Source organism: Poecilia reticulata, chromosome 5, assembly GCF_904066995.2.
Source record: "Poecilia reticulata chromosome 5, P_reticulata-male-v2, whole genome shotgun sequence".
Taxonomy (NCBI): Eukaryota; Metazoa; Chordata; class Actinopteri; order Cyprinodontiformes; family Poeciliidae; genus Poecilia; species Poecilia reticulata.
Genome location: NC_088834.1, coordinates 21865694 through 21891347, shown reverse-complemented (window position 1 = coordinate 21891347; position 25654 = coordinate 21865694). Strand labels below are relative to the sequence as shown.

Genomic DNA, 25654 nt, shown 5'->3' with positions numbered 1-25654 from the left:
CCACTTTCTGAGCCACAAATGTTTCAGTAAAAATGGCAGAGCGGTTTATTTAATAGCTCTTCCTATGGCCGTTGACGTCAGTGGTTTTGATTTGTCTTTTGTAGTTAAATGAGACGAACACGATTAGAGCTTTTAGAACAGTGAATATCTTGGTTCAGATTTGTGAAAGGTTTACTGCATGAGAAAGCACTTCTAATATTTCTGAAAACATACACACACATCGACATGGATGAACTATACCACATACAATGCCTCGCAAAGTATTCGGAACTCTCGAACATTTAGACGATTTTCACATTACAACTATAAACCCCAATGTTTTTGACTGAGATTGTTTTTTTGGGGTTTTTTTTTCATAAATAAAAATCTGAAAAATTGATCCTCCTGCCCCCAAGTCAGCATGTAGCAGAGCCCCTTTAGCCATAATTATTTCATTTCAATTTGGGATTAGTGAAATCTTTTCGTGCTGAATTGAAATACAAGTGCAAGTCTTTCACACGTCAAGAGACTGAAACATTTTCCCATTCTCCTTTGCAAACAAACTCAAACTCAGCCACACTGGATGGGTAACCACTTTAAACATTGAAGACTTGACCTAAATCCCCATTAAAATGTAGGTTCTGACTTTGACAGGGCCATTTTAGCATCTTAATATGCGGTGATCTGAACTCCTCTGCTGTGGCTCTGGCTGTAAGTTCGTCATGCTGTGAAAGGACAAAGGTCTGTTATCAGTTTGTAGCCTCTGACAGGTTTCTCAGAGGTTTATCCAGTTTTTAGCTATATCATCTCATCATACTAGACAAGTTTCCTTGCTTCTGCTGAAGAAACGTAGTCCCACAACTTTATTGTTGCATCATGTGGATGGTGTATTTAGATGGTGTGCACTGTTAGCTTTGTGCCCCACTTAGCATTTTGAATGTAAGCCAGAAACATTTTATGTATCACTGAAGTATGGATAATGTTCCAGTGCCATTTGTCTCTTCCGTGTCCAGAACAACGATTAATACTATTTCACAAAAACGACGCCATGTGCGAAACTACACTGCCCATAGATTTCCAAGCTCATGTAATTTTTTTTTTTTTTTTTTTACCAAGACGGCTTTCAGATACATGGCTGTCCATTGGTAGTTAATTAATCTGAATCAAAGGGAGACAAATCCTGTAAACACGAACAAGCTGTAAGAACGGGTCCGTGGGTGAAAGGCAGAGAAAGCGAGATTAAGGGGGGATTCTCTCCAGACCTCTTCATCCCACTTTCTTCTGGTAGAAGTCATTAAGATTCATACCCCTGATTCTTCACTTCCTACTGCTCTCTTCATGCATCTTTATCAGAGAGGGAGAGCGAGAGAAAAAAAACAAAACAAAAAAAAAGAAAAACAACAAAAACCTGCACACCCACGCCAGAATCTAAAATGGTGATGCAGCACTTGTTTTCAGTCAACAAGCGAGAGCATACTGAGAGAAAGTGAGATAGGGCCAGAAGAAGTGCAATAGATGGGAAGAGTTAGGGGGCGCACAGCTGGTTTGTATTCCTGAGGCTTAGCTCAGAGGCTGCTGCTGCACAGTGGACATCGCTGAGGAATTTCAATGCGTGTGCAACAACTTTCTTATGTCTGAATCTCTGTACTTTATAAACTTGGGTGTTTTACCAGCAACTTTTTCATCAGATTGAGTATCATCAAATCAACCACAAATTCAAGTTGTTGTCTTTTTTTATAGCTTGTAAGTCGTGCTTTGGAAATATTTATTACAAGACCTTTTAACGTAAAATGAGCATATTCTAGTTTTCCTACATGCTGTTTTTTTGTGCTTCTTTCTCTGAACAACAACAAAACATTTTTCCCTATCAAATACACTGACAATTAAAAACAAGCGGAAGCAAAAATTTCCACAGCCAGCAGCAAAAATCCTCCTTACTCTGGTTTGCATGTACATGATTTGATGGCATCACAAGAGGATCAGGAACTGTTAGCTAGCACTAGTAAACACTATGGTGGACAAGGGTTTCTACCAGATTTTGGAACAGATTCCAAACCAATTAGAAGCGATTTGAGTTTGAACGAGTTCAACCTTATGGATCTGAAGTGCCAGTCTGACTCAGATGAGATTTCCCCCCAAGCCTGGGGGTGGAGACACTGAAGCAAACTGTGGTGAAACTTTAACTGCTACAAATCTGTTTATAACCTTGTTTGAGTTTTTCCATTTGATTGATTTCCATACATATTTGACACAAACCACATTAAATGAACCACTTCATTTTGGCGTCCCCAAATGGCTGGTATCACAATTTTGTGCCTTTTCTGTTTAATAAGTCAATGATCCCAGTTTGGATCTATATATTGAATAACATAGTGGTTCAATATACAATTGTAAGAATTTACTGCATAAGACAGTGCAGATCCAGCCCGATGTGGACTTTGGGGCCAAAAGGCAAATCTGATTTGGGGCCACGCTGCCTTTCAAGCCTTTAAAATCTGTTAATCACAGAGTTTGTTTTGGCTTGACCCTCAATGTTGCCTTTCTTTATTTACTGTATAAAAAGTGAAGTAAACAGGTTGCAAATATTAGGGGGTTTTTTTCTCTTCGCCGTATTTGAAGCATGCATCGTTTTATAAAGGATTCGGTAAATCTGGGGAGGAATGCCAGTTTAATTGATTATGATTTCAAGCATGCACATAAAGTGGTCTTTTATTGACTTAATAATTAGAAAAAAATGCTTGATAAGCACACAAAAGACAACGCTCTACCTATCAACCTGTTGTTTTTCCCCTTGAAGCCAAGGCTTAAGAATTTCATTCATATGATGAGTCTCACCCTGCGTCATCACACACCTGGGTCTTTCAGGTAACTATGGAGGCTCAAGTCGTCCTTTGAGGTCTCTGTAGTAGTTTTTTAAATCAAGAAAACAATCAATATCCTACAACAATATCAGACACTGCAAATCCACAGTACAGTTCCAAGTCCATATTTGGCACTCTGAGTGGCTAATGTACGTCCTTCTTTGGTGTAAAAAAAAAAAAAAGTTTTTAAAATTACTTGTCTGCTTTGAAAAACAATTTAGAAGACCAATTAAGATTATATGCAAACTGACAATTTTGTTGTGTGGCTTAAATACAATTATTTTCACAGCAGGGATTTTGAGAAAATAAATAAATATATATATGCATGCTAAAGAAATGCAAATCTTTTTTCCTATTTCAAAAAAAAACATACATAGTATATTTGCATCAACTTGTTGATTTTAATTGTACACAGTCAAATATGAAATGTAAGACTATTGTGGAGCCATGCAGCAGTTGTATGCACTACGTCTGGACAAAGTCCTGTGACTGAAATCTGCTCAGGGAGCTTTTTGTCGTGTTGCATGGAGTTTGCCTGTGCCTATCTGGGTCCTCCGTGGCTTCCTCTCAGAGCCTAGTATTATGCATCTTAGCGTGCATGCAGCACGCATGAGTGGCTGCCTTTTTCCTGTTTGCCTCAATGACAATCAAGCAAACCTGTCAAGGTATGTGCTCCTGGCCATTGGTGGCTGGAAACAGTCCCCTGCCTGCTGTGCAATCCAGAAAATGGATGGATGAAACAACTGCTTACCAGCCGATGTGGTTAAGACAGAAGAACAGGCATGTTCTCTCCGTTTCTAAGAATCAGGTTTGCTTGCCGGTATTTTCCTGGCAATGATGAGCGTTGGATTTCATCTTTCCTTCTTTCACAGCTGGGACTTCCAGCTATTAACCCAACAAATGCCAGCTTGATTCCCGCGTAGCTTGTAGCATAGAGCTGAGCACCCTTGATCTCTCCTGAAAATCTCCTACAGAATTGTGCAGATGTACTCGTTCGCTCAGACATTAGCAGTCACTGACAAATCAGGCGGCCATGTTCACTCACCCAGTTGGGCCAAAAGAGCCTCGGGGCTGTCAGGCCTCAGCGCAACAATTTTCAATTCCTTAATAATTTATTGATGGCAGGCAGTCAAATTGCATATCAATTATGTAGTAGGGCTCAGTACAGTGTTGATACAAAATACCCTTTGAGTTGGGCTCATTCATGCTCACAGACCTGCAGACATATGTACTATGTTTAGTCCCACGTGGTCGAAGGCCCGCGTGGTCGAAGGCCCGCACGCTGCACGCGTACAGTGTGCATCAGTGAGCCGTGTAATGCTGGCTGATGGTAAAAAAAAAAAAAAAAAAATGCCTCTCATGTTTTCATTTATGACTCTGTCTTTGAAGATGTGCTCAGGACTCAGCCCCAGAGGTGAGAAATTGAGCTTTGTTTTCAGTGGCGAGGGGCTGGGAAAGTACATCAGCTCCTCTACGGAGATGGTGACATGAAAAACACGTGCGAGGCTTGACCACTGATGACAATATATATTCCAAGCCCTGACTTCAGAGCACTGTGTTTCAAATAATCGTCTTGTAAGGTAATTTAGTATTTCTGTCAAAAAAAAAAAAAAAACAGGCATTGGAAAGAAAGTTTTGCACATTTTGCTCCAAGTCCGTTTGGACAATCACACATGTAGAACAAATGAAGTGACCAATGGCGCCGTTCCATCTAGGTCAGCATCTTTTATTCAGGAGGCACACGTACACAGTTACATGCTATCCTGCCCCGGGGGCCCTGCACAAACCCACTCCGCTACGCAGAGATGGCCCACCATTTTGTTCTGTTTTGAAAATGATCTCCATGCATGAGATTAGCCAGGGGGGCCTGGAAAGCTCTTCCCTTTGTTGAGCATCTCGGTCTGGATATTTCATGGGTTGTGTGGGTGTGTGTGTGTGTGTGTGTGTGTGTGTGTGTGTGTGTGTGTGTGTGCGTGTGCGTGCGTGTGTGTGTGAGTACATCTGTGTATAAATGCGCAATTTAGTTTTGAAAATGTCTTTCATTGGAATTTCTGCACATGAAAGTGATCGTATGCTGCGAAGCGTTAGAAAGAGGCCGTCGCTGCGTTTGAATCTGCAGATGTAGGAACAGTAAACACCTCAGCGCTAGTGAATATAAGGAAGGGTCGTTTGTTTGCTTTTACGCAGGTTTTTTTTTTTTTTTTTTTTTTTTTTGCAGGAATGAAGTAATCAACACGTACAAGAGTCTTCATAAGAAATGTAAAGAAGTTTGTTGGGGAGCTTTAATATGTCACTGCACCAAAAACGTAAAACGCCGTCTCTCTCTCTTTCTCTCTCTCTTTCTCTCACTCTCCGGTTTCTCTCCACCGAATTAAAGCAGCAACAAAGCAACTACAGACAGAGAGAAAGAGAGAGCAAGGGAGAGCAAGAGTGAGAGACTGAGAGAGAGAGAGAGAGAGAGAGAAAGAGATAGAGAAAGAGAGAGAGAGAGAGAGAGACTAAGAGAGAGAGAGACTGGGGAATGTGGTTGCTATAGTAACCATCTGGCGGGTCTGAACTGCTTCTCCCGTAGCTTTCATTTCATCATATTGAGCCCCGTCTCTCGTCCTCTCTCCCAACCCCGGCACTCTCACTTTTGTTTATCCCTCTTCCTCTCTCCCTCCATCTCTCCTTATCTTCTCATCTTCATCTCGCGCCATTCTCTGTCTCACTTTCTCTCGCTCTATCATTCCAAGCTGCCAGCCCCGCCTCTCTCTGAACGCAGAGTGGTCTTTCCATCTCTGTCTTTTTGGCTGTCAGTCCTGCTTTGTTTTTTTTTGTTTTTTTGGTTGTTTTTTTACTTTTTAAATCACCATGCCCTGACAGACCCATCTGTTTAAAAAAATAAATAAATAAAAATACGGACAGAATTCAGGTTCAGGCACTTTTTGGAGATGAGGATGAGAAGAAACTCTGCTTGAAAGATTGACGTCATGCAATACAGATCTAGCCAGGTTGTTTTTTTACCCACCATAGCCGTGACAAGGTAGTTATTTCTTTGTCAAATGTTTCAGCAAACAGAACATTCTGCTGTAGTATTTTTCCAATGGTTGACTGCGTGCGTTTCCTTTTTCCTCCTTATCGGCAGTCGCCCTTGTAAATTCCCAGCAGAGACTCAATCAGCCCCGAGAATACCTGATCCCAATGCTAAGTGAGCTTGCACACACACCACACATGCTCCCACTGATATTTACTAGTGTGTGTGCGTACTCACATAAAAAGGAACACAAAACCGGTGTGCCCGAGTGTGCCAAACCACAGAGGAGTGCGCACGCAGTGGAGGGGATGTTTAATTTTTGACTCAACCATTTGCATGCAGTACACATGACATAGCACCCATTGATTCACAGTAAAAATAAGTAAAGGTGATATATTTTTTTTCTTCTTTTTTTTTTTCCATGAACGCTTCAGAGTGTGAGATCACTGTCCACATTTCCATGCGGCAGATAAAGGTCACATTTTAGTGTGCAGCAGGAAGGAGCTGATTTCTGGGTTTCTTTGGGATCAACCTTTGCAGGGTGTGGTTGTATCCTTTATGTCAGTGACCTGTGAATGCTCCCTCTCCCCCCTCCTGCCCCTCCCAGTCGTTCCTACTTGAGTACCCCTGCCTCTTCCCGTCCCTCGCAATGCTCCTCTTCCTCCGCTTTCCGTATCTTCCTTTCACCTGTCACAGCTTATGTAACCCAACAGCGATCCAGCGCTTGACTTTCATCTGCCCCCTTCGCAGCACCGGCGATTACTTTCTCATGAGTGCTCACTTCAAAGCCCGTTTATCGTAATGTCTTCCAAACACTAACTGAGTGACTTAAACTCCCCACTGCATTAATTACAATAATGGGGGACCAATTTATTGTGAAGTGTAATTTAAGCGCAAACTTGAATTAGAGGTGGAAGACGTCCACAGCGCGGTGATATCATTACTCCTTGGGCTTTAAGTCCGCTTGGAATGGTTGACAAAACTGGTCTAGTTATGAAAATGTGTTGTTGAAGTGAGCGGGACATAAAACACGCAACACGATTTGTTTCAAACTCTGCACTCTGGTGCCCTTTTGTATGACCTTAAAACTATTTTTCACTTAGCCTTTCCTCTCGCCGGATTAGGACCGTTAAAACGTAGCTGAACCGAAGCAAATTTGGAAAAATCTCATTTTCATTATGAAGGCAACCACGTTCTCTGTGCTTGCCAAATGCCTATTCCCTGGCGCTTTCGTGCTCAGAGGTATCCCCCTCTCTATTACAATGTTTCCTTATGTATACTCAGCTTCCACAGATTTTTAGAACAAATGCGGGAGGTTTATGAAATCAGCTTCAGACTTGCTGTTGCAGGGGGAAAACAATCAGGGTTTTCACCAGTGTGTCAGCAGGAGTACAATACAGTATCGTACGATATGATGCAATATACTCTTCTTTATTGTCAGAACAATTCTGAAATTTGCCATGAATCGCAGCACTATTATTTACAGACATCCTCAGACATTGTCATCCTGCGCAAGGACTTTAATGGCGATGCTGCGACGAAGCACTCCGTTCAAATATCTCGTCAAGTTCACTCAGATAGAACCACACAACCACAGTCTGAAATCTTTGTGTATTCCTGAACATATTGTGGCAGAAATTAGGTATTATTTTACAATGTGACCGCTAACCTTATAAGCAACTGTTTACAAGTGTTTTCTTCCCCTTGTTCTTCTCAGCAACATGCAACACACATAACATCCAAACCACCAAACAGCATTGCAACAACTTCTTCGGACCGCCGCTGAAGATTTGCACATGATTAAAACAGTCCAAGGACTTTCATGTGTTCATACAGTTCACGCATCCCCTGAAGATCTTCTACTTTCTATATAGTGATACATTTCAAGTGGTTTTCTATGTGATTTGCATGTCTCCTTCTTCATGCATTCAGTCCTTTTCACTTATTGTTAAGCACAGCACTTATTTTGATAATTCTCATCAGATGTTAATGTTTTTTTGTCATTTTCCCTGAAATGTAACTCATATTGTTTACTTTCCCAAAGTGTCTAACACTATTTAATTCACTAATTCATCAGGGGGTTTCAAACTCCACCTCATGAGCGCTGCTGTCTTGCAACTTTTGGACGCATCCCTGGTCCAACACTATGAACAAATGGCTGCATTACCTCAGCATATGTTTAAGTTCTGCAGAGTCCTGCTAATGACCTACATATTTTATATCGGTGTGTTCAAGCAGAAATGTATCCAAAAGCTGTTGGACATCAGCCCTTACGACCATTGCTAATTAATCTTCAGGGCTTTTTTCTGGCCAGCAAAATACGTGTGTGTTTCAATGCATTATTAGACAGAGTGTTGTCCTGTATTACACTAACAGTGTAGCTTCACCTGCAGCACTTTCTTCCAGAAAATGGCAACAGGTCTGCAGTATTCAACTTGAAAGGTCCAACTGACTCGTTTCACAGGTTACACTCGCCGTCCGCCTGGCTCCTCCGTCAGAGTGATGCTGCGTATCCGACCGTTATAGTCGTCCATCTTCACACTCCTGCTCGACTTGCCCAAAAAACTCTGAGCGGATCTGGTGGATCTAATACAATTACAAGGCAGTGATCAAACTTAAGACTGTTGGGATTGGACCACGAACATAATCGCTTTCTGCTACAAAATACGCAGTCCAACGTATTGTTCCCTTACAAACATAAGGTGAAAGAGAGACTGTAGCCGATGTTCAGAGCTTATTCAACAGAATCCTCACTAATATGTATGTTTTACGAAAGATCAATTATTTTACTGATACATCTGACTGTTTAAATTGACTGAGAATAGATATTTCAAAATCAGACACTGCTATTGAAATACTTTATTGATCATTCTCACTTTTGCAAATACTAATCATCACTGTTCATTAAAACAGGACATAAGTTCCTGCTTTTGAATGTGCCTTCCAGAAAATTATATATGTAACTTTTTTTTCTCGTATTTTTCTCTTCCGTACCATACTTTGAAAAAGGTTCACCGTTTCTCAAATATTGGGGTAGATTTTATATCTCAATTTTAAATTTTGTTTTGTTTGTTGCTGCTATATGATTTAAGAGCAGAAACAATATTTTCCAGGCTTCCTGTTTGGTCATCTATTATTTATAATAGGAGCAGAGACAACATCACACCCTCCATGTGTGAGAGAGAAGTCGCTGACCAACAGGCGCTTACTGTTATGTAAACTGTAACCTGAAAGAGTTCTTAAAAAATTACCTAAATATGTTTGTTAAAATAAGATCCTTTGTAGCAAGGAGCATTATTACCTTTACTATCTCTGTGTGGATGTTTTCTCCAGAGTTAAATCTTTTTTTTTTTTTTTATCTGACATTTCCAAAAGCTGTGAACGTTCCCTAATCTAGCACATTTCATGGCAGACAGGTTGAAAACTCAAAAGGGTTCAGCCTTCCCGTTACAGCTTAAAAGTCTTTCTCTCTCATTGCCTGAATGAAGACTGTTTGACATATCAGAGTAAAATGTTTCATTTTATCTTCCAACATCTCAATGCTGAGGTGAAGACCAGATTTGTAGTCATGGTCCATGATGGCTTCATGATGGCTATTGTGGTCTGTTTGAAGTTAATTTTAGGAGTTATGTTAAACATTATTTTGCTATGCTGGTTTCAGTCTTGTAAATTGTTTTATGTTGTCAAAGGCTCATCTGGGGATGAGCATTGCAAAGAGTTCAGTATTTGTTTAGACTTAACATATATTCCTATGCAAATAAATAAAAAAGGAAAAGAAGTAATTCCTGGAAAATGTCGCTGAACGGTTCAATTGTGGATCGTGGCTAGTTTTGATATCATTTTACTGAAGTTAAATCATCATTTGAAAATTGCAGTTTGTATTTAATCTTCAGTGTGACAACAAAGCAAAAACACATTTTAAAAAAATATAAAAAAATTTTTTTCAGCGCTGATGGTGTGGTGCTTTTACTGATCAGACAAAGGTTTAATTTTTTAAAAAATTATTATTTCTAATTGATTTCTCAAGGCATTGTGTGTTGTTTGATTTCTTTGGAAATGACTAAATTATCCTTCCTGGTTTATTACAGTAATCTGAAGAAGTCATGTCTGTTATTCATGCAATTTGTTTTTTACACAGATTTGGGTTAACACGTGAATTCTGGCCACATCATTTTACACGTTCAGCTTCTTCATGTGCTCAGCAAAGCACCAACACACCGACAGCCACCGCACCATTACTACCCAAATGTGCTACCTCTGATCCCGTGTGAGGGGACAGCTTGCTGCCAGAGAAGCCAGCGCTGTCATGGTCGACTGCCATCTTGAAAGAAGGGACTGTTTTGGAGGGATAATGCAGTCATGCCGCTTAGCGAACAGATAAAGAGAGCGAAGAACATTCCATTAAAGATAGCGATGATATCAAGCTGAGGCTCAGGGAAGACTATTCGAAACCCACCGCTGCACCACAGAGTGCAAGGTGCATCTGTTACCATGGCACCCGGCTCAGCCAGCCCCTTTCATGTCTGTCAAGATGGGAGGGAGAAGGGATAGTGGTGATTATGGGAACTAACAACATGTTTCTTTTGCCTGCAGATGGAGGGGAAGGAAATGGACATGCAAGTTCTGGGAGGTGCGTGTTTGCATGCATGTCCCCGGGAGAGCCAGGCAGCCCAGGTTGAAGATGCCGTGCGCTGACAGAGGCTCGTCACACAACATGAATCATTCAGTCACCATGGCAGAGCTGGAAATGTCACGTCTCATCAGCGTTCCTCACGCCCGGGTGCCCTCGACATCCCAGGCAGAGGTGGGGTTTAAAGGGAGGACTCGATTAAAGAGAGAAAGCGGAGCTTTTTTTTTTTTTTTAATGCAAACAGACATTTATTGCATTGGGAAGCAGTGTTGTACATTATCCCCACAAAAAAAAAAAAAGAAAAAATCTTTTCGCAGAACTGTAGCACTTAATGAGATCATAGTCTGTTGTGCAACTGTTTGAGCTCGCCTTTGTCTCGGCAGGGCAAAGTGTGCATCTCAGATTCTCCGTGGGATTATCCTGTCATCATCCTGCGCCTCTTCCATGTCCGATCGGCCTCCAAAGAGTGGGATGCTACTTTTCTCACAGTGGAAAAAAATGCTGACTTCACCTTTCCTTGGCAGCCAGATAGGCAATACAATAACAAACAGGAGAAACTGTACAAGCAACATGTCCAAAAAGTTAAGCCGGGCTACCTGCTACTGTCTTTAACTCTCTGATACAAAACTATATTTTCATGTTTTTGCTACAGATTTCAAAGTTTTTTTTGTTTTTTTTTCCTTCCTTTTTTTTTTTTAAACAAAAAGCAACATCAAATACATCATTCCTTATTGTAAACCACAATCAACACTAACAGTAAATAGTACGTTATCATAATCTTTATTACAAGATATTAGGCCACTGTACAAATCAGTGAGAGTCGTACAGTACAACGAAGAATTAAGACTGTTTCTTGAGGTCTTTGTCATTCAAAGCTGTATACGAGGTGCTTCAAGATTACACAAGAGTTTCAGAACTGCTGCCATGCATGCATGAATTCATATTCGCCATGCATGAGTTGATACTTTTAAGTGGTTTTTTTTGTTTTGTTTTGTTTTTTTACCAAAAAGAGCCCTAAAAAAATGGCAACCCAAGGGAAACGACTGAAATCAACCCGTAAATGTATTAAGCACAAAAAAAAACCCACCTACAACAACAAAAAAAAAGGTATTCAGTAAACCCATGAGATTTGGCACACACAATAATGCACAATGCAATATAAATAGTTGTTTTTTTATCAATAGGGTGTTTACAGTCAAGTTACAGTATCAATTGATCCAGGTGAAAGCCTGGGTAAGCTTACAAACAGGTGGGAAGTACACTGTTTAGAAATGACTCGTTATAGCTGCAAAGTATGGTAACAAAAACACTCAGGCAACATCAAAAATCCATAAGTGAAAAACAACATCACTCTCATTTGCTCAGTTTTTGTCAACATACAAAAAGAAAAGAAAAGAAAAAAAAAAACAACAACAGAAGAACGAAACCCTCCCTCGGGCTTTACGTCACTTCAAAAAGACATATTCCCCAAAGGTTTCCAGAATAAATTAAAGTCGTCGACACGGAACAAAACCAGCTCACCAGTTCTCACTTTATGCAAGAAAATATGGGCTACCCTTTCCATATTTACAAAACTCTGGTATTCGTTTGCCCTCAGTCAAAAAAAAAACAAAACAAAAACGAAGAGCAGAAAGGTTTGATTGATAAGATATAAGAGAAGTGTGTGCTTTAGTTTATTATAATAGATCTACCTCTGTATCCTGTCCCTGATTTCTGCATTTCGACAGCATCGCCTCCATCCTTCACCTCGCTCCCTACCGCTTGTCTCCTCCCCCAGTCTCCTGTGACTGGATTTATGGCGAAACCCTGTAATCAAGGGTGCATTTGTGTAAAATGTGTTATGGGGGTTCCACCTGCAGGTCTCCACTTTTTTTTTTTTTTTTTCCTTTTTCTTTTTTTTTGCTGCCGCCTCCCACCCCTGGCCAGCGCTTGTGCATCCATCCATCCGGCTGGTCATGACAGACTGGGAAGAGGAGGAGGGCGTGGAAGTGCTTGCTTGCTGCCACATGAGAGAAAGTGCTTATATACAGTGTCTTTGGATTAGGACTGGTAAATATCGCCATAGAAAAAAAACAAAAAAAAAACTGGATTGTCTTTCGGTGGGTTCGGATGCCTTAAGCCTCTCCTGAAGTCTTCTCTGTTCCGTTTTTCAGCGCTTCTTCGCCATTCTCATCCTCGATCACAACTGTGGATGACAGGGGAGGGAAAGTTAATGAGGATGAGGAGGATGGTGGGGTTGGGATGTGTGGGGGGGAGGGGGTCGTCTTGGTGTGGCGTCTTGAAAAATTCACCATCAACTAACAAGAGAGCATGAAAAGCCCAGCGCTGTGTGAGCAGGACGTGATATGTGCATGCATGTGAGAGTAACCTAGTGCACAGCAGCGCTCAAACTGCTTCTGATGCACTCCTGAACATGTGCATGCGTGAGTGTCTCCACTGCAGACCTACAGGTGTACTTCCTTCCTGACTGCCATGTTTTTGCTTGTAACTTCATGCATTTATGTGCAACCTCCTTTTTATGCATTGTAATAAAAAGAATTCGTTAATAAAAAGGGTCATACAAAAGATAATAATAATAATAATAATAATAATAATAATAATAATAATAATAATAATAATCAGGAAAGACTCAGCTTATAGAAAACTCAACGATGCCAACCTTTCATCAAGGGGAGAGGTTGCGTTAAGATCAACTCTGTTGAGCAACATTGAAGTGGCAACGCAGTGCGCATCCAACTTGTGTTGCAATGCGAATTATTTAACAATCTACGCAACACACATGCATGCAAACAGTAGATTTGTGCACCGGGCTGAATCGATGTGGTAAAAAAAATAAAAATAAATCAAAACAACAACAACAACAACAACAAAAAACTGGTCGTTGCATCCTGAGCCATGGCTGCAAAACATCAGCCAAAAGTGCGCATTCACCACATCCCCACGTAAGCCAATGGAGATAGGGAGAAAACGGGGGGAGAGGTTGGGGGAGAGGGTGGAGGGGGGGAACCCGTCTTAATTATATAATTACCTCGTTTGCTCCTGCCAATTTGTCCGAGTTTCGGCGGACGCTTGTTCTGTGAGCCGTTGAAGAAGTTGTTGGTGTCTTGAAGGCGACAGGTGAAGGAAAGGTGTCCCTCGTCGCCCTCATTTCCATAATGACTCATTTTCTCCTCGTTGAAAGGCAGCACTTCCGACATCTCCAAAAGGCGTCTTATTTACCAAGGCGCGACGGATGAAATGGGCAATATATGCGGTAGCCAAGCTTAAGCCCGGTGTGTCGGTAACAAACAGAGTAGAGAGGGGAGGAAAAAAAAACAACAAGAGAGGGAAAGAAACAACGCGATCCGCTGGCACGACCTAGCCCTTTCTGTTTACCCCGAGGACACGTGTCTAGCTCCGCTGGTACGCACCAGAAAGAGGAGAAAATAAAGCAGGGAATGAAAAAAATCTCTTCAGTTTCCCCAGTCGTTGAGCTTCGGCAACATTATTTTAAAAATTCAGATGTTTTGTTTTTCGTTTGTATGTTTTGTTTCCTTCTCTCTAGTTCTCTGTCTCTCTTTGCGCGTATGGATGTTGCTGTGGAAATGGAGGCGCGCGTATATATGTATGTGTATATATATAGTATATTAAAAAAAAAAAGAGCCGTGAAGAAGCGCCCGCTGAACCCGTCGCACGGAAAATCTGAGGAAGAAATGCAAATCGAGGAGCGATGCAAAACACCGATCCCGGGGAGACCTGACGAGGGAGCTGTGTACAGGGAGGGGGGGGGCGGTGTGGGGGGGGGGGGGGGGCGGTTCTGGTGCAACCCAGAAGCGTCCAGCTGGACACAACCAGAAAGCTCCTTCTCTGCTAAAAGAAATCAAAGCATCAACTACTCTGAACAAGGACATCACCAAATTCTGTACCAGACGAGACGAATCTATATGTTTGTTTGTTTGTTTATTTATTTATTTACTGCAGCAGCACGATTCTGAAAGACCTCAAATTGTTAGAGCTCCACAATTTCACGAATTTTTGCGCATTTTTTTATTTTATTTTATTTTCCTTCTCTGTTTCTTTTGCCGTGATTTCTTTTCGAGGAGGACGTTTGTTCATCAGGGGGTAAAGCTCGCCAGAGGATGGCAGTATTTTCATAAGCTGGGGATGTGACATTTGGCCCCTTGATGCAAACTCAGCTGTCACGTTTTATATATATATATATATATATATATATATATATATATATATATATATATATATATATATATATATATTGCATTCGTTACTTTCCAAATTTATCTCCCTCCATTGTTTGATATGAACAAATGTCAGAAATGAGTAATCCAAAGAGGTCTTTGGTCAAACATGATATACATGATGGAATAGCTTACAGTAGTATTTTTTTTTCAAACACGTTCACACTTTATGACAGAAAAAAGGCCCACAAACTTTGATGTCTTTTAAGAGAGCTTCATGTAGATAAAATTATTTAATTCAATATTTAATTTGCATGCTGTAAATATAATATGTCATCATTTTCTTTCTACGATAACTTTTCTCCCTTGTCAAGCTAATGCCCAGATTTTAAATGTTTCACTATTGCTCCGTAGTCTGCATTCACAGGATCTTTTATTCCCAGTGAGACCAGACCAGAGTTTATTAATCCAACCTTAAGAAATAAGGATATTATTTGTTGTGCATAAGGAATTTTAATGCCAAATAATTCACAAAGTGGAACAGAACAGAGAGAGTCAGTCACCACTCAGCGCTGGGCTTCAATTTGAGGATGAAACCAAGTGAAGAATCAGACACACAGCTCTGGATTTATGCTAAACTACACCCACTCTGGGGTTCTTATCCTGTTTGTATGTCAATGTTTTTCATGATCACGTGTGCCCAAACCTGCAGCAGTTGCGGATATGTGTGTTGTGGCAGCGTGTGTGCGAGCAAAAATCAAAACCCGAGTCCAGATGAAGCTATCAAAAAATTATCAAATCCGGGTACAGACAGTTTCCGCTGAGAGTACGAACAGTTTCACCTCACCCTAAGAAGATAATGATCAATTATGCTCTCGGTTACCAAACATTTATTAATTGTACCATTACAGTGAGTGCTCCAATAAAAGTTGGCCTGTCGAAGGATTCTGCCACCTGAGCTGTGGATCTCTGCAGCTCCTCCAGCTTTAAGGATTGCTTATTGTCTGCTTCTCTGAATAATGCTCTTCTTGTCTGGACTGTGAGCTTAGGTGTCTTGGCAAGTTAATACCAGTTCAACTTTTGGATGATGTACAGAGCAGTGCTCTGAGAGATGCTCAAACCTTGGGATATTGTTTGATTAACAAACCCTAATTTCTGCACAACTTTCTCTTGGATGATGTAATCTTAATTCATAAGGTAGGATATCAGGAGCAAACAAGTTTTTTTTTATTACTTTCAAAATCTAACATGTTGGAGGAGGGAATTCAGCAAAGTTAGTGACACTGAGAGAGAAGACATATTTCCAACTGATAACTCGAGCTGAGCTTGGCTGATTTGTTCTATTAACAGGATTTAAGTTTAAAGTATTGACTTTAAATCTGTGTCTGACTGGACTAAACTGATTACATGCCTTTCAGATTCATCAGATATTTGTCCATCCATCCATCCATCCATCCATCCATCCATCCATCCATCCATCCATCCATCCATCCATCCATCCATCCATCCATCCATCCATCCATCCATCCATCCATCCATCCATCCATCCATCCATCCATCCATCCATTTTCTTTACACCCTTTGTCCCTTAGTGGGGTCGGGAGGTGCTGGTGCCTATCTCCAGCTAACGTTCCGGGCAAGAGGCGGGGTCACCTGGACAGGTCGCCAGTCTGTCAGATATTTGTATTAACTTAATTTTGTTTCGTAAAGGTCCCGATTCACACGATTGATGTGAATCAGTGTTATATAATTAACCCGACTTGCATTGGAGATGTTGCAAGTGTCATTTATGCACCAGTGCATATTTTAAAACCAGTCCAATAACCCTCTTTTACACCCTTTGTCCCTTAGTGGGGTCGGGAGGTGCCGGTGCCTCCCAGTAAAGAGACACACAGTAAGAAAAGCTTATGATCTGAGCTCTGTTTTAGAAAACATAAAGCAGGGAAAAAAATGATGAGTTCATGCCCAGAAACATACGGAGTGAATTTTAAAAAAACACATATATGAATACGATTCAGGCTAGCAGGGACCACCCACCGGGAGGAGACCCAGAGAAAGACCCAGGTCACGTCGGAGGGAGTTTGTTTCTGGGACGCTCTGGGGAACGCCTTGGGATTCTCCTGGAGGAATCGGCCCGAGTGGCAGGAGAGAGAATGATTCAGCTTGAATGCTGCGTAATAATCATCTAGGTTTATATACCAAAAGTAGATTTGAGTTACAGATTTTTGGGTGGATGTGACATGGATAAAGTTATTTAGCACTATTAAAAAACAATAGAGTGTTTAATAGTAAAACATTTATAGGTGATGTTAGCAGTTATTTATTTTTCTGAGATAATCCACTTTAAAAGATTTATATTCCGACACATCAGGTACAAAACATCCAGACCAAGACGAAACAGGTAGGATTAAAATTTACACACTTACTGAACTTTTTTTTTTAAAGTAGGTTTCCACCTGCTGGTAACACAAACATCTGCAGAAGGAACAAGATGAAAGGAGGCCTCCCCAGATTCTTTGAGTCGATAAAGGACGCAAATCGTCTTTTCTCAGAAGAACCAAACCCAATATAATTACGCAGACAATGGAAGGACAGACGATACATGAGCCTGCAGCCGAGCTGACTTTCCACACGTTGTCTATTCATAAAAAAGGAGCAATTATGGCACACCTACTCCCTTTAGACTTAAAATAGATTCTTAACAACAAGACAGTCTGGAAAGCAGGCCTGCAGGTTTATATAATGCTTCCGTGTTGTCAACTCAACTGGGTGATAGTTTATAGGCTCCAAAAAAAATCAAAATTCACCTTCTATTGCAACTTCAGAGGCAATAAAAGGTGAATTTCTCTACAAACATCAGTGAACTTTAGTTTTTGTTTGCCACAGATTCTCAGTCTGATTTTGGTCTTCTGTGTCAACTGGCAAGTTTTCTCCCAGACTGGCGTGCTTAGCTCCATCCATCACCCATCCAGCTCTCACCAGATTCCCCGTCTCTGATGCAGAAAAACATCCATATAACATTAAACTGCCACCACCACGTTTCACCCTGTGGATGCTGCATTTAGGATCGTGCTCAGTGTTGATTTTATGTCACATTTTTGGCCACATTTCACCAAAACATTGTCCTCCAGTTAATGACTGTATACCTACAAAATGTTTGTTCTGTGTGTGTGTGTGTGTGTGTGTGTGTGTGTGTGTGTGTGTGTGTGTGTGTGTGTGTGTGTGTGTGTGTGTGTGTGTGTGTGTGCATGTGTGTGTGTGTGGCTTTCTGTCTGCAATTACTTTCTTCTTCCAATACCTCAACAAAGGCTTTTTTTAATTAATTTTTTTGCACAAAGACGCAGCTGTGAATTTGGCACCAAATAATCTCTTTTCTTGGCTACTGGAGTTCACAGAAAAAATATAGAGTAACTATAAATGTGCCTATGATGTATCAAAATGTTACTGGTGCAGGTAGAAAATAAATAAACAAATAATTAAAAACCGGAAAAAATAGACATACAAATAATAATATATTGCTAAATGTATATAACTTAACTTATGCAAAACTTGTCTGCATAGTTTTCCTGTTTTCTGTCGGTTTTCAGGATACTGCTCTATTACCTACCTTATATCTATTGAAGTTTTAAATTTTTTTTCTACTTGATAATTTCTCCCAGACTGGAACTGCTTTGCATTGGTCTATAAAATAAATCCCAGTAGGAAACACTGGAAGCAACGTGGCAAAATGTAAAAAAGCTTCCCTCACACCCTAAGAAGGGACTGAGAAATATCACACACTTATCCAAGCGACGGTATTTATTGTCATAAATCTGCAATTTCTTACAGGTTGTGAACTACAGTAGGACGCATGTAAACAGCCCAGCAGGGGATCCAGTAATGATTTTAGTTGACACAGACTTTTTACTAAAGCTTTAATAGTTTAGAGCAGAGGATGCATTTCTTTTTACACTGACAACAATGACAGAATGACTCTCGGAGCTTCATCTGTATCCGAAACAGCGCAGGTGTGGCCCGTAGATGGTTTGATCTATCCAGCGGCGGAATCTGGACACAGCGGTGTACACGCCTGGAAACTGAGCATCGCCGCAGCCGTTGCCCCATGAAACCATGCCGTACACCCGGCCCCTGCACACCAGCGGCCCGCCCGAGTCTCCCTGCAAAGACAAGACCACACCCTCTATCAGTTACCGAGCCACAATGTCCCCTTGGTGATTACACCTTCAGATTTCACATGAAGCTGAGCCTGTGGGAAAACGTTTCAGCTGGGGCTTGCTAATCCTTTGGCTTGAATGTCTCAGGGATTTAAGGTCACTTTTATTGTACTGTCTTCAAGCATACTAATATAATGTTACATAATTTGATGTGTCATTCATTTATAGAACAAATGACGTCCAGTGAAAAAGTCTCACTTCGCAGATATGAAATATTGCATTTCAGAAATGGTTGCTTTTGGTAATCGTATCTAAATTCAAAGCTTGTTTCTAAAACATCTCAAAATATTCTGGAAAATATTGAAACTTGTAATTATATATTTTTTTCCCCCTTTTCAAACTGCTTTTCAGTGCCACCAATGCAACGTTTGTGATAGAATATTAAACAGAAAAAAACCCCACTTTGTAGAAGCGTAAGCAGAATTTTTCGTATTTTTATTTGTCATTTTACAACTGTAAACTTCAAAGTACTTTACTAGGATTTAATAGGATTGATGAGCTCAAATTAGAGCGTAACTTTGATAGTGGAAAGAAAATGATTCATGGTTTAACATCAAATTCAACTGTGAATTTCAATCTTTCATTTTCCTCTAAAATCTCTAGATGAATTACAACGTAAACAGTTACCTTTTAGGATATCATCCTCTGTATTTTTTTTTTCAGAATAAACACATTTTATTCCATGAAGGTCTCAGAGATTTGTTGGAGAAGATTAGATAAGCAAAGAAGGAATCAAGAGTCTCACAGCTACCGGTTGTGGACAAATCCAGCCATTACGGAACAATGGCAAGAACAAAGTAAACTTGGAAAGATAGCCATAAGAAGTCAAATTTACAGTTTATTTTGAAGCATCTAGAGGAAACATGCACGAGAAGATACTCTCATCAGATGGGACAAAACTAAACTGTCTGGCATGAATTCAAAACACTGTGTGACAGAACACTAATGCTGTACTTCACTGTGAACACCACCCACGTGATGAAACATGGTGGTAGGCGTAGCATGCTGTGGGCAGGCTTCTTCTCTACAGAGACAGAAAAGCTGTATAGAGTTGATGGATTGCTACATATTGTTAAACATCGAACATTCTTGGTCAAGTCAAAGCACAGTTGTATTAAATTGGCAAAGTCAAAGTAAAGACCAAAATTCTATTGGGAATCTGCAGCAAAACAAAATTTGAAAATTGAATCTGATTAAATTATGGTCTGCACAGTGTCGCAGTTGATAGAGCTGTTGCCTTGCAGCAAGAAGGTTCTGGGTTCAATTCCTGGCCCTGGTCCTTCTGCATGGAGTTTGCATGTTCTCCCTGTGCATGCGTGGGTTTTCTCCAGGTACTCCGGTTTCCTCCCACAGTCCAAAAACATGACTGTCAGGTTAATTGGCCTCTCCAAATTGTCCCTAGGTGTGTGTGTGTACGATTGTGTGTCTCTGTGTCACAGAGCAAATCTGAATGCACTATTCAGATTTTTATGAGTCAAAAACAAAACACGCACAATGTTTTACCCCACAAATATAGATACTAGCTTATATTGATCAGTCATGAAAAATCACATTGAAGTTTAACATACAATGAAGTTTGTCGTTGTAGGTCGACAAATGTGAAAATGATTGAGGGGTGTGAATACCTTCATTGCCATTTTATTGCGCAACTGCTTGAAAAGTCTCCCAGTACCGAGTTAGATGTATCAGTTTTAAATGTAATTAGGTTTCTCTTCACAAAGGCAAATGACTACTGGTACATCGCATATTGAATTTCAGGTAATTTTCTTCTCACATTAAAGGCTAAGAAAGAAAAGAAACACACATGAAAAAGCACAATGAATGCACCATAACATACACCAGCATTTAAGTGTGCTGTTGTTTTGCAGCCATCCACCAGATTAGCTCTTTTTTTTTTTTTAAATCACAGTGAAATTTTATCCTTTGAGATTTCCCATTTCATCTGCAACTACAGTCTGGCATGTCAGCCTAACAATTAATCATGTACTGACATAACAAGCTGTGTCCTCTTACTGACAAAGGGATGGACTTCCCCAAAACTGTGTTACGGATATACTCCGATGTGAGATGAGAATCAGATCAGCTTGTGCCACCTGATATACATTATGGCATTACTGGGCGATGGAAAATGTATTGTCTGAGAAATAAATGTATGTGTTTTCAAGGACAAGACACTCCCGCGTGTCCAAACAGGTTGAGCCATGTGCCACCCTACGGTCCCCGTGTTAACCTTGCACGCATCCTTTCCTCCGGACGGGAAGCCGGCGCAGATCATGTTCGCCGTGATGTTGCCATTGAAGGAGTCGCTGCCGTTGCATCTCGCGGCTGAAACAATGGGCACTGTGACCGTCCTGAGCTTAACAGGGACCTGTCCTCCACCCACCCTGACGTGGCCCCATCCAGACACCTGACACAGGTGGCCTTCGACCACGCCTGTGCCCTGTCTGGGGAGAGGCGCCAGCGACACAAACTTGTTCAGGACCATAGGGGCACGCAACTGAGAGTAAAAGAAAAGGAAAAGGAGCTTATAAAATGTTCACACATGCAGTTTTGAAAAGATGAATCTCTGCAGTACCTTGATGAGCATGATATCAGCGTTGTTGGTGCTGCTGTTGTATGAGGGATGAACGACCAGCTTGTGGGGTTTAGCGTATTGCTCAGTACCCTCGAAGATATTTACTTTGTAGTCGCCTGCCACTATCATCATCTGATCTGCCCTAAAACACACAAATGCATGCATTGCATGGAACGTCACTTTTAAACATTATCATTTTCATGCTTTTTTTTTTCCACCTTCAAGATGTGTGTTTGTGCAATGATGGGAGAGCAACACAATATATTACTACTCCAAAAATTAAAATATGATGGGAAAAAAATCTTTCAGAAGGATGCAGCACTCTTGAAACATCAATTGAGAAAGAAGGTTAATTGGTCACAACTAGTTTCCCCATGTTTCACTCAAGTATGCTCATTTGAAGTGGAAATAAACTGCAACAGGATGTAAAATGTACAAAACAAAAATGTATTACACAGTTTTTTAAATCTTCTTCCAGGACAGATGAGGCCTGAGTTGTATTCGACAATAAGCAAACTAGGAAAAATGTGCAGCACTGTCTTCCGTATTGACGTGACTCGTGTCTGCTAAATCCATATTTTAGCTATTCACTAAGCCAAAATATGGACTTTTTAAATCCTAAAATTACCCCCTACCAAACGTATTCACAGAATTACTTCACTGATCAGTACAAATGCAATAAAAATATTTTACCTCATTTTTCAATTATGTATTTACTTTCTAAGCAACTTATAAAAAAAAAAAAGAACTTTAGTAGCATGTATAAACACTGTAAACGTGGACTAAATTTAACTTGGCTCCCAAGTTTTTGACCAAAAAATGAGAGATGAATGAAATGTGAAGCTAACAGGAACCCGTTCTCCTTTGGTGTTGTCTAATTCTAATTCCTGAGGCCTAACAGGAGATTCCAGAAATAAAAGGTTTGGTTGCTGCTACACAAAAAGTTGATTGTCAACAGATTAAGGAACTGACTCTATGAAATCAGGGCTCACAGCAGTGATGATTATTTTTCAAAGTCAGAAATCTTTATCTGCAGATGTTGATTTATTAGAACCGCTTTAGTAGATTAAAAATAAGCAAGTGTGGTGAGAAAAAAAAAAACATTTCATTCGGTTACATTATAATTCTGCACCATCTTAGTTGTCCAGTACTTGTACACACATAGATGTTCTCATAACAAAAACTCAAAAACTCACTTCTACTTTCCTAAGAATTTACATTTTCTAACATTTTGGATTGACTTCCAGCAGTGTAAGTTGTTCAAAACAATATATTCAGGAGAACAGCCTATTGAATAATTGTGCGCAGAGTTTATTTCTGCACTTGTATGAATAAGTAAATGGCATATGGGAAAATGTGTCAGCAGTGTAGAAGTTTACCAGCTCAGGGTGTGGAAAAGGATTGACTGTGACTGCAGCTGGATGGATCGGGAACAATGGCTTACTGTGATCTGGCAGGACTGGGGCAGTGCTACAGAGATATGGATGATTTCCAGGAACTAGACAAGATGACACTTCTGTGTTTAACACACACACACACGCACACACACGGACACGTGTACACACACAGGAATGATGCTGCACCAAGGTCAGCTGACTCAACTGTATCTGTTTGTGTGCAGTTTGACCTCCAATGCACAGGTTTGCTGTGACATTACCTGTTTATACCAGAAAGGGTTTTTTTTTTCTGCTCCTATCATACTGAGTGACACAATAAACTGACTAAAATTTACATAATTAAATAGTGTAAGCAATTGGATGGAGTGGATTACATTTAGGGGTTTTACAGTAAAGGGGGCTTAATGAAAGATGCACAGTACATTTTTTTCTATCACATAAAATCCCTACAAAATCTGTCGAAGTTATGAAAGTGAATGTGAAAAATGCAATTGCTTCTTAGACATTAGAAATTATGTTTCGGAGTAGTTTTTATTCGGAACGCACGATATATCTGCATTAACATCGGTATCGGCAGATACCAGTCAATTTTTTTTATATAGTAAAACTGGGGCGATATTAATAACTGATGTTTATTTCCGTCTTGCTTGCCATTTGGAGGGGGAGGGAAGAACATGTGACAGTGACAGCGATGCGACACAGGATTGGGGGGTGTTTAACTGAGGCAGAAAAGCAACGTCAGCGGTGTGGACGTTTTTCACAGTGTCGAAAGGACTGGGGAGAATATATAGCGGTATCCCTCAAGCTCATAGTTACAGAGGATTACAGCTGTTGGACACTCTTACCCGATGTTACAGTGCGCTGCAGTCAGAACCCAGTACCTGTGAACTAGCGATCCCCCACAAAAGTGTTGGCGGCTTGATCTCTGAAGAGACACCATGTATCTGATGGAGTTCGGTGCAGCGACGTGGCCGCCGATTATGCGGCTCTGCATAAGCGCTCGGCCTGCACGGAGAAACAAACAGGATGCGATCTTTACACATGTTTACGTTTAGATTTACTGCGAATTGTTCATCGTCGCTATCGAATATGAATTGATGAACAATCAAATCTATCCTGGTAAATTGGATTAGCAGTGAAGCATTGGGATAGTTTAACCTCCAAAACGAAAAAAAAGAACCCACCAAGTATAAGCTACATTTGTAGGAAAGCTATGACAGCCGGACAAAGTCCTCGGTTAGTAGAAAGACTGTAGAGTTGCTCGTTGTCCCACTTCCTCCAAGTTAATTTACCCATTTGGAAAATTGCTACATTTCTGGGGGGCCTCGGTGCAATAAAGGTAATGGAACGCAGCGTCCCTGAGTCACTACTTCACTCTGGCTGCATTACAGCAGGGACTCTCCTGCCAGCATTATAACTACTGAACCGTGGAGCTCTGACCTCGGGCAGCTCAATCAGAGACGGAGGAGAAGTGGGGATCATTTCCTGCGACTCCTCAAAATGAGGGGGGAAGGAATGCAGACTCTCTCAAAATCATTCATATCCATTTCCACTTATGATTGATTGAGATGTTTCTTTGTTCATTCCAAAATAATTAAATAGTGTGACTCAGCAACTTTCTCAGTTTTTTTTTCCACTTTTTATTGTTTTTCTGACATATTTGCATCTTTAATGCTTAAAGTAGTTTATAGTTATTCGAAATAGGATTTTGAACACATTCAGAGGCATTTTGATACTTTCATGCATGAATTATGATCCTTTGTGTCAGGATTTTTTTTTTCCATTTTTATTTTTTTATTTTATGAAGGCTAAAAGAGGTAGTCAAAAAATTTAAAAAAAAACAAAAACATTTTATTATTATTTTATATTTTTTAGGTGATCAATTGTAATTTTCTCCAAATACAAAGTTGTTATTTGAAAAATACATCAGTAGTATTGTTCTTTAGGGGTTATCTGATGTCACAATATTTTTTTTTTACCTGCAAGTGTCCTACAGTAGAAGGAGGGACCGGGTCGGTTGGCATGCTTTTTTGTCTGTCGGCCATATTGGATTTAACAAAAATAATTTCTTGCATTTGCAGCTGATGGCCAGTAGTTGATAGTGTGTTTTATGATGCATTAGTGTCCACTTCAGTGGTCTGTGTGCATTTATGACATAAAAATCCACAAGAAGCACAAGAAAATGGCTTTTAGACATCTGTCCACTGTAGTGACCACAATGCACAAAAGAGTTAAAATTTGTTACCATTATTAGGACTATTTTAGAAAACCATTTTGCTGCTCAACAATCCCTTGTTTTTCTTTTTTGCATTGAATCAGTCATGGCTGCAGCGTGTCCACTGAGAGAGAGAGCAAACTGTTGGTCTCTTTGCTGGACAGTTGTGTCACTCACAACAAATATTTCATTAATAAAACAATCTGTATATCATTTGCACATCTGTAGCTTTTATAATGCCATCCAAGTTGCACACTACACTTTAAAAAGGGCCTTGTAGGACTTTGTGTGTTAAGACCAGTGCACTAGCGACTGAACAGCCAACTTTTCCATAGGAAGATGCATTGAATGTCAACTTTTACCACGAGTCTAAAACCAGACTCTTGGCTCACTCATGGGCTTAGCTTGTACTTTAATTTCACACAGTTGTAACCTTCCAGTTTAGCAGTTCAGCTAAAAAGGGAGACGAAAAAGGCCAATCAACCTGCTGGTTCTGGTTTAAATTGCTGGATGTCCTGAGTGGTCCTTCTTTTTTTGTTTCAGAAAGGAATTGCATGTGCAGAAAAATAGTTGAGCTCACTGGAGATGAGCA

At 40.4% G+C, this 25654-nt stretch overlaps 2 protein-coding genes across 3 annotated transcripts in view; both read right to left on the bottom strand.

Moving 5' to 3' along the window:
• Positions 1-11250: 11250 nt before the first annotated feature.
• camk2n1a (calcium/calmodulin dependent protein kinase II inhibitor 1a) lies at positions 11251-14230 on the bottom strand. The gene is made up of 2 exons (XM_008409323.3): positions 13515-14230; positions 11251-12671 (listed from the first exon to the last, which is right to left on the bottom strand). Exons 1-2 carry the CDS (start codon positions 13681-13683, stop codon positions 12601-12603), a joined length of 240 nt encoding a protein of 79 aa, XP_008407545.1. The 5' UTR covers positions 13684-14230; the 3' UTR covers positions 11251-12600.
• Positions 14231-18417: 4187 nt separating this feature from the next.
• Positions 18418-25654, bottom strand: part of LOC103464916 (trypsin) — an 8881-nt gene continuing 1644 nt past the window's right edge. The window contains exons 2-5 of one of the 2 annotated variants that reach the window (XM_008409321.3): positions 23693-23852; positions 21451-21592; positions 21106-21372; positions 18418-18818 (exon numbers count right to left, since the gene is read on the bottom strand). In XM_008409321.3, coding sequence (XP_008407543.1) covers positions 18645-18818; positions 21106-21372; positions 21451-21592; positions 23693-23852 — 743 coding nt within the window. In that variant the 3' untranslated portion in view covers positions 18418-18644. The remainder of the gene's footprint in view (positions 18819-21105; positions 21373-21450; positions 21593-23692; positions 23853-25654) is intronic. The other variant, XM_008409322.3, reaches the window with a different exon arrangement.